We start from the raw sequence: 10,070 nt of genomic DNA, 5'->3' as shown, positions 1-10,070 counted from the left end.
TGTTGACAGTCACACAGATAGCTGGAGATCACATGATGCTCTGGCTCATTGAATAGGGGTTTGGCAGTTATTCAGAGGCAAGGAAGTGGTACCTGGTCACCCCCCGTCACATGTCACAGCACAGATTCCATTTTTATACACAGCCACTAATAGGAGCTCACCCTTCAATAGTCTTTGCTGTGGCTGGGATCAGTCCATCTCCTGATGCCTTTCAGAGGAAGTCAGTGCCTCACTCACCTGTGTCCTTCACTGTGACAGCCACAAATGACTGTGAGCATTATCCTTGTAACTGGCTAACTCGAATCGTGTACGCTGAGTTTTCTCCGAGGTCCTGTGTGGTCAGTTTAGTCATCTACTTGTTCAATAATCATTTCACTTGGCGTTTCAGATATGATAGACATGGACAGATAAGTGGACACAGCTGGGTGCTTGCATGGGGCTTCTGTTTAGGTTTGTTGTTCTGTTTTCTTCCTTCCTTCCTTTCTTTCTTTTCTTTTCTTTTTCTTTTCTTTTCTTTCTTTTTTTTTTTTTTTTTTTTTTGAGACAGGGTTTCTCTTTGTAGTCCTGGCTGTCCTGGAACTCACTCTCAATCTTTACTATTTTTAATAAAACAGGTAAATGTTAACCAAAAATTTCTAGAATTTTCTCCACAATGTATTGTATGAGCTATGGTATTTGAAGGATATACTTCACAATTGGTGGTTTACTGTTATTAATTAAATCACCTGATACCCATGCTGTCTCTTCATAGAAAAGACTCGGTGGTTGGTAAGCCAGAGAAGCCATCAGTGACATATGCAACATACCGAGGCCCCACACAAATCAGGAAGTATTTGAAGCAACAGCCTGTGTTGGAAACTGTGAATCACTTAGACCCAGAAGATGGAAGCTCTGACTCAAGTCCCCGGGCACACACTGGCTCTAGAAGCATAATGGACACTGTGACAGTCCCGTTGTCCGCAGCCAGCAAAGACGTAGCCACAGAAGGATATTTGCTTGGAGGTCTATTAGAAGCCTCTGGTAATAACCAAATAAATACCAACCTAGAAAGCAGTCAGGAAAGCATCCCAGGACTGCAGAATGTTGCTCCATCTAAGTGTATTTTAAATACAAATAGCCATGGAGTCCCCAGGAGCAGTTGGGCCTCCCCTTCTTCTGTGTCTAACCCCAGCTATGTTGTTGGGGACCATGACTCACAGACAGAGAGTGGTTTAGTATGTTCATCAGTATCTAGAGGAAGCAAAAGTAGCCAAGGCCCTTGTCCAGCATTTCAGAGGAAAACTGCAACCGAGAATGCACTGAGAGTCAACAGCTCTGCGGTGAGTGATGGGTTGCAGTTGGTGCCAGGAGAGGAGCATGTTCTGCCTCAGAGGCCTGCTGCTCCTGATTTCTCTTGTAGTAAATCTGATGGGAGTGACACTACCAAAATGGAAAGTACAAATTTGTCAAGTCCACATAAATCAATTAGGCATGAAGATGTACGGTTGCCAGAGCATAAGTGTTGTGACAAGCCAGCTGTAGATAACCCATCAAGGCAGAATGTCAATCACACCCGAATTATGGCTCTCCAGGGACATGCTGTGACAGACTCAGAACTTGTAAATGAAGGAAAGAAGTTACCTGCCCGAGACTCGCAGAAAAATGCGGTTTCAGAAATCTTGAAAGAAACAGAATGTGCCTCAGGGCATGAGCCCACAACTTTAAGTCATGTAAGAGCTCCTGAAGTCATGATTGAGTCCTTACCCAAAGAAACTGAGCCACTCTGTGAAACAGAAACCAAAAGGCTTGGTTTGGAACCACATGTTAAAACTCCTCAAGAGATGAGAAAAACTCAAGAGGACCCTGGGTCTGTGAAGTGTATCAGTGACTCAGCGGTTGTAACATGCACGGAAAGTGAAATAGCACAGGAACTAAAACTGGAACTTAACAGAGCTCCTCTTTCTGAATCTCCTTTTCCATTAAGGAACCCTCGACAAGGCAGTGTTTTCTCTGATGCTGAGACACCTTTTAACCTTGACTGTAAAACTTCTGATTACAGTGCCTCACCTCCTACCTTTGTTTCTAGAATCAACAGGCTTGGCAAGTTGGGTTTCCCTGGTTTAAAGAGTGAGAGATCTATGTCCAGTAAAACTGGACAGGGCAACGTTTTTTCTCATCCTAATGAGTGTCGAGAAGATGATATGGGAACTCATCCTGAGGCTGCAGACAGGGAGAGTCCTCCTGCTCTTCACCTTGGACATGCATCCTCGGTCCTTGAATCTAAGGAAACTCTTCCTGATGGTGAAAAATGCCAATTTCCTTCAGGTCCTGAAACTTCTGGCACTCATTTAGCTGGGGTAGGTCTGTTAACCTTTGAGGATGGAGACATCTCTGAGGATCTCAATTCCGCTCCATCTCAGGGTCCTAAGAAAGCAGAGCTAATGTCCTCAAATGCTAAGGCTAGTAAGAGCACTGTAGAGAAGTCTGATTCTTTTCCCTTGGAAACCCAGAGTGCTAAAATGTTAGGAAAAGTAAAGATTTGTGGTCAGAGCAGCTTCCCTGCTGAGTCAAGTTCTGGAAGACGAAAAACCTTGTCTACACTCTCTGTTTCTCATGCAGAACCCAGAGAAGTTTCTCAGCGAGACATTTCCTCTTCTCAAGTAACAGTTGCAGAAAAGCTAGCAGAGACTGTTTTATCAGAGTTAAATTATCTAGGTATGGAAAAGGATGAAGAAGTTCAACCAGTGGATTGCACAGAGATTAAAGAGTTGTGTTTCAGTGGTGGCTTTAAAGAGAATCACCAGACTGGGCTTTCTCCTGCCTTTAAACATCACAGTGTAGAAGAAACAGAGATAAACACTCGAGACAACTCTGTTTCTCTTCTCAAAACTAATCTGCCTGGGATTATATCTCTTGCTCCAGAGGAGGAACCCACAAGGTACATGGCACAGAACAATGAAGCTAGCACTTGCCAAATCAGCCCCTCTTTGGCTATTTGTATGACTAAAAAGAGTTCTAGCATCTCTGAAATGGAAGAGCTGAGCTTAGACAATATTTCTCCAAAACTCCAAGAAACTGACGACACACATGTCTATAAATCTTTTCTGGGTTCTGATGCCCATTTGGAGAAAAATATATTGGCACCTGAGGACTCCAGCTCACTAAATGTGCCTTCTCTACTGAGGTTAGAAAAGGAAGCCTTCTCATGTGGAGACAACTCTTATTTCCAGAGTGCTGGTACCAGCTCTCCCTCCTTTTGTCACACTAAGGGAGATAGCACAGCTGTAAATTCACATAATCTCCCAAGTAATTTTGAGTCTTTAAAAGTTACTGTAAATCTCACATGTGAAGGTGCTTCTATTACTGACCCACTGGGCCATAATAGCTTTTATTTGGCATTAGACACACCTAGCCCAAAAGGGGCAGAGGTGACCTCACTTCAGGGATGTTTGGGCACTCATACTATGAAAGCATTGCTTGATTCTCCAACCACTGCCTACTTTGACAATCTCATGAAAGCAGAGACAGGAACAGTTGCTGGGGCACCAGTGTCAGTTAACCGATCATGCCGGCAGTGTTCTGAGGCATCTGCTGACCAGACAGAAGCAAGAAGAGCACATGACCCACTTTTACTCAGAAGTGGTTTACTCGAAAAAGCTGATACATTGACTGAGGAGATTTTAAGTTCTGTCAGAGAAGAACTAAAATCCAAACGCACGATTAGTACCTGCCAGGAGCATCTAGCCCAAGATGATATGATGAATCCAGGTACTGTGAAAGAAGCTATCCCATCAGAAGTGGTGTTAGCAGGGCTCCAACTGAAAGAGAGTTTGGACGAGAAAGGTGTGGACAATATGTCAGAAGTCAAAGAGGAAGAAGAGACCAGTATTTCATCTGTAGTTGGTGAGACAAGTCTCCTTTTTGATATTGATAGAGTGAATAACTCTTATATGTTAGAAGAACAGGCCAGGGAATTAGTCAATGAGGCTATTTTTGCAGCCCAAGAATATTTGAAAAATGATGCTTTTGATGAGATTGAAAATACCTGGGTTTCCGAATCTCAGGCTAATACTTCAAAAAACTGGAACAGTAGTGGTGGTGTTAACCCACATGCTATAGTTAGGGAGTTCTTGGTGTCAGAACAGGCAGTAAATCAAAGCACATGTGAAATTAGTGAAAATGAAGTATTAAATAAATTCTCCTCCGTGAGTCACTTAGTTAGTGGTACTGAGTCAATTAAAGGAAGAGAAATTGTTCCCTATCAAGAGTACCCAGGCTTTGGAAGTGGACCTGGACAGTCTGATAGTATAAAGTTGCAGAATTTAGAGACTGTTTTCCAAGCTGAAGACATGCCCCGTACAAGGTTAGATGATAAAGTGAAGCCGCACTTATTTGTCAGAGAGGACTATAAAAAGGCGGCAGAAACGGAGTGTGTGGATAATCACAAAATGGCAACAGAAAATACTAGAACTCTTGTATTAAATTTCAACTTGCCTCTTGCAATTGATGACATTCATGTGCCTAGCACCTCCAAAAACAGTTTTTCTGATAGCCTTGTATTCATATCTGAAAAAACTTTTCCAGGACATAATAAAAGCACACCCCTTGCAATGTCGGATTTAGGGAGAGCCCACAAAAACGATAATGAAGTAAATGTAGGGAAACTGGCACTTAGACCTTCCATGTTGGAAATAGGAAAGACAAATAAAAGAGATGCTGAATTGAATATTATGAAACATGAAGCAGCCCCTCTTATGCCACATAGAGAAAAAACATGTAAGATGGATGCTGAACTTAACATTATGAAAGCTGAGTCAGAGGCTAACATTTTCACAAGAGGAAGCATATACCAAATGGATGCTCAGATGTATGTTGAAAAACCCGAGGAATTACCCATCACTTTGGGAATGGAAAAAGCTTATAAGATGGATAGTGAGGGGGACATTGGCAAAGCTGAGGTGATGCCTGATATGTCAGAATTGAAAACTATCCATCTAAAAGATGCTGAGGGAGATATTGTAAAGATCGAGGTGGCACCTATTTCAATTGAGATGGAAAGTTTTTACCAAAAACATGCTGAAGGGGATGTTGGCAAGGCGGGTGTTGCATCTGTGATGTCAGAAGTGGAAATTTTCCACCAAAAGGATGGTGTGGGGATTACTTCAAAGGCTGAAGTGACAACTGTTACATTAGGAATGGAAGACACTTCCCAAAAGGATGAAGGAAGTAATGTTGCAAAGACTGATGTGATAGGCGTGGCACCTGTTGAACTAGAAGTGGAAGACATTTATTCTAGGGACTCCAAAGGAGATACTGACAGTCCTGAGAGGATGCCTGTCAGGCTAGAAGTGGTAAATGCTTATCAAAAATGCAATGACAGAGTTACTGGAAGGATGGAGAGACCTGTGTCTCCCCTAAGGGCTGCTGAAGATGCCCTAGGAAATGCTGAAACAGTCCCGTTTGTGTTCGATGTGAAAGAAACATACCAGGAGACAGTGCATTCTCCCTTGGACATCTTGGAAAAAAGAGTCCAAAGAGACACTGAAGTGTCAAATGGAGCAACCGAGCCTGTGCCTTCTAAGGTGGAAATGGAAGTATTGGCTCCAGAAGGTTCCAATGGCAGCATCGAGAACTGTGAAGTGTTACCTATAAAGGTAGCCATCGAGAGCGCCAATGGAACAACACCAGAGGTGACTATTACACAAATAGAGGCCATGGGTCCTGTCTTTGAAAGTGAAAAGTATCCCCAGGAGTACATGGAGAAGAGGATTGGAAAAATAGAAGAGCCCGGTGAGGTAAAAGAAGGCTTGATCTTGCAGGATGACAGACTCTCTTCGCATTTCAGGGGCTATGAATCGCCTACATTAAGTAAGGATTATGAGGGCTACCCAGCCTTAGCAGTGCCAGATTTTCAAGAGAAGGATACAGTAGTAAGACTCAACAAAATAATGTCTGTTCCTGTAGTATATGACAAGAGGAGAAATCTGGATTATAGAGAAGAAAAGGAAGAGTCCAATTTAGCCTTTGTCTCTCAAGATGAACAAGACAGTTCCTCCTTTACTATATTGTATGAGGAACCCCTTCAAGAGGAGGGCAGGTACACTGCTGCAGACTTACGAGGCACACGGTCTCACTTGTTTCCCAATACCACCTCCAGCAGCATGCCTGGCCTGGCATGCGAAAGGTCTGAGAGCAGAACTGACCTGGTCCATCATTTTGAAAAAGAAAGTAAACTGGCTGAGGCATTTGATGGAGACAATTCAGAGATGTTTTTATCGGTAGAAGCCAAGAAGTACAAAATCTATCCCTTAGCCCTGAGTCCCATTTATGAGGATGACAGTTCACAGGAAGACGTTCTATCCAGTGAGGTCTCGCCGGGTCACCATGGCTCCACCAAGTCAAGGGAGAGTGCCAACCAGCCCTCTTCTGTCTTATCCCTCCTACAGTCAGTATCAGAGCGCTTACAGAGAAACTTTGATGGAGATGACAGACAGGTGGCTGAGGAAGAGGAGGAGGAGGCAGCAGTAGCAGCTTCGGGTAAAAGTTTGAGAACTGAAAGGAGGGAACGTGTTACCTTCCACTTACCAGATCCTCCCATCACCTTTTACCCTGATGATGACCAGGAACACGCTGGAATTTCTAAGTCTTATATAGAGTTCAGTGAACCAACGACCTCTAATCTGCAGCCTGACCTGTGGCCAGAAAAGGTGTCATATCTCCAAAAGTCCGACCTGACCTCTAAGTTGCATTCTTCACTGAAGAGTGCCTATCATCAGTACTTGCAGACTTCCAGGACTCACTCCTCGGAGGCAGTGACCAGACTTGGTGGCACCCTTCAGGAACCAGTGTCCAAGTATTTCCGCATCCAGGACCATGCAGCCAGACTGAGTCCATATATGGAGGTAAGTTACTGTGATTATTAACAAGTGAAGCAGAGCTCTAAGTGGTGAGATTACCTGAAGGCTCCTTACGAAAAACCCGTGTCTTGGGAGGCTAAGACAGGAGAATTGCAAGTTCTAGGCTAGCCTGGCAACTTAGTGGTACACTGTGTCAAAAGACAATAAATAAAAGGGGCCTTTTATAGATCAGCAGAAGAGTGGACATCTAGGATGGGAGCCCAGGTTCAGTACACACACACACACACACTTTGAGGTATGTATTTTGTTTCTTAAAACTTGAAAATTATTTTTTGAAGTATAGTATATGCTTTAGTGACTGGTTCACAACAAGAAAGCAAGATTGCTCAGTCGGAATCTAAAGGCTCTGCTGTAGAAACGAGTGAGTTCACAGTCCTTGGCTAAGATTTTCACTGACAATGAAGTGGCAGTTTACTGAATTTCTCAAGTCACAGTGTATGATGAAGTTGCTACTTCCCATTTAGCTTATTTATCTCATGAAAATTTATGTGTGGTAACATTTTTACCTCTTGGTTTATTATCCATGCGCTCTTCTGGGAGATGCTTCACACAACACAGGGTGCTGAGCAGCCCACTATGAAAACCAAAAAGCCACGTCATAGCTGAAAAAGCACTTTCAACTTCAGCCACTATGTTTCCTTGGCTTAGAAACAGACAGATGTCTAACGTGGAGCTTTCTTTGCTGGCACAACCAATATTGTGGAACTTTCTAGAGAATCCTCATTCATGTATCTTGATTTTGAACAGCCTTGAACACTAATAGTTAAATACCAAGCAGTTATCCTAAAAGCCAAGATGGTTTTAAAATAAACAATGGCATTAGATGAAATGCTGGTTTTCTGGTCCCCCCCTGCTTATCAAATCTGGCAGTCACTCTTTGTGGATACAAAACCTGGGCTCTGGTTTGTCCACTTTGTCTCCCCACTCCTGACTCATTACCCTGGTTCCAGCCCAGGGAACTATCAGAAAGGCTCTGCTCTCTTACTGGAATATTTCCTCCCTCGCCATACTCCAACCTGTTCCAATTTTTCACTTTAAAATCCTGTTCTTTTAAGTTCTCTTACTGTCTCTCACCCCAAGAAGCCTTACCTGATATTCTCTGTCCTGCCTGCAGCCTCCCCTCCCTGCTGCTGTCTCATCTACAATTTTCAGCTATTTTCAGAGCACGGTCATCTGTTTACCGCTTCTGAGCTGTGTGCTTTTGAAGGCAGGGACATTATGTTACTTTCTTCTATATTTACAATCTATTTGTCTTTTTAGTCTATAGAAGGATGTATACGTGGCATGGTTATCTAGAAAATATGTGGCAGATGGGCTTATCACTATGAAGAATGTGGACACACACGTATATATACACATACATATATATATACAAAATAGATGTATTTTTTTTTTACCCAGTTATTTCTTAGTTCTTCCACTTTTATTATTTCAGAACGTTGACAAACAAACTCTGAAGTACAATCCGAGGCCTGGAAAGGTAAGCACCATGATTTCCTGTGGGCTACTGCATGCTGAAAAGTTTGGTCGCTCGTAGGCTTGTCGATCGCTCGTAGGCTTGTCGAATTGCAGACAAATACTTTTAACTGACTTAGACAGTGAGGGTATTTTTATTTTTGTTTTTATTTTTACACTTAAGGACTTATCCTCAGTAATTGCTTCAAATATTTGCCTTCCTCATGCAGGGAATTTTATTGTCTATGTTGTATGACATTTTGAACTGTTCTATGTACTACTAAAATTAGTCATTATGACCCCCTACTTACTATATGTTACAGATGATAATTTATGATCTCCATGGAAATAAATATAAACAAGAGGTCTACTGTAACATCCCTGATGCTACAACGTGGTCTTTCCCGAATGGGGCACTGATAAAAGTTGTAAGGGGCTGGTAAGAACCCTCCTGACATGTTATAACCTGTTCCTTAGAATTACCCATGCCGTCTTAACATTCGTGCTCTTTGTAGTTTTTATTAATGTCATATTCTCTTTCTTCATTTTACTAGGATATCTGAAATGCTGTTGGTGCTTTATATATGACATATTCTTTTTATTAATTATGACATACCATGGAGGCTGTTTTTAAGTGCTTACTGCCTGCAGTGACCTGCAAGCCCTAATGTATATCGTCAGGGTTATTTTTACAATTGCAGAATTATCAAGATAGATTTGCAAGTCAAGTTGACTGGAACGTGGCTTTGAAAAATGAGTTCAGAGTTGTGGGAAGCCATGGAATGTGAAGGCCGCATGGAGTCATTTGCATAGCTGACACACTCAACAACGAAGGAGTTCCTAGTATGGTCTGAACATGAGGGGAAACCTCTTTTGTTATTTTGGACACTGCTCCCTGGACATACTGGAGCCAGAGTTTTTGTGTCCAGTGTTTAGGTTAGCCGGGGCCTGTATGTGTGCTATAAACAGTGTGCTGTAGAGTCGTCTTCATGAAGGAAGACAAGTTCTTGTCTGTAGTGCCCAGTCTTAGAAAAATGAAGGCTGAAATGTAACTGGGAGTCTTTAAATTATTTTTATATAAATGTATGCTTTGTGTGTGTGTGACATAAAGGGTATGTGTGCATAAATACATATCCAGGCCTCTGCTGTGTTAACAGTGTTTAATGTTTTAAATTTTTTTTAATATTTTTCATTTTATGTGTATGACTGTTTTGCCTCCATATATGTAGGTATACCACATGCTACAAAGTCTAGTCTTTTAAAAAGTATATGAACTGGAGAGAGAGCCCAGTGGTTAATACCACTGACTGCTCTTTCCAGAGGTCCTGAGTTCAATTTCCAGCAATCACATGGTGGCTCACAACCATCTGTAATGGGATCTGATGCCCTCTTCTGGTGTGTCTGCAGACAGCTGCAGTGTACTCACATACATAAAATAAGTAAATAAATAAATAGATTTTATATAAAATATTTATATAAAAATAGTCTTTCTTTTATGTGTATGAGTATGTTTGCCTGCATGTCTATAGGTGCACCACATGCATGCCTGGTACCTGTGGAGGTCAGAGGATGTTCCATTTCCTGAAACTGGAGTTAGGAATGATTGTGACCCATCATACGGGTACAGGGAACTGAAGGCTGATTCTCTGCAAGAGCCACAAGCTCTTAACTACTGAGTCATGTTTCCAACACCCACCCCAACCCCTATCAGTATTTTAA

General features: G+C 42.2%; 1 protein-coding gene across 1 annotated transcript in view; it reads left to right on the top strand.

The window, feature by feature from the left end:
* Crybg3 (crystallin beta-gamma domain containing 3) overlaps nucleotides 1-10,070 on the top strand; it is a 119,055-nt gene that overhangs the window by 44,187 nt on the left and 64,798 nt on the right. The window contains exons 4-6 of the mRNA XM_031364187.1: nucleotides 752-6,881; nucleotides 8,332-8,376; nucleotides 8,675-8,790. Coding sequence (XP_031220047.1) covers nucleotides 752-6,881; nucleotides 8,332-8,376; nucleotides 8,675-8,790 — 6,291 coding nt within the window. The remainder of the gene's footprint in view (nucleotides 1-751; nucleotides 6,882-8,331; nucleotides 8,377-8,674; nucleotides 8,791-10,070) is intronic.

This window comes from Mastomys coucha, unplaced genomic scaffold (genome assembly GCF_008632895.1).
Source record: "Mastomys coucha isolate ucsf_1 unplaced genomic scaffold, UCSF_Mcou_1 pScaffold12, whole genome shotgun sequence".
Lineage (NCBI taxonomy): Eukaryota > Metazoa > Chordata > Mammalia > Rodentia > Muridae > Mastomys > Mastomys coucha.
Note: the sequence above shows the minus strand (reverse complement) of the source record. Positions and strands in the feature narration are given on the sequence as shown.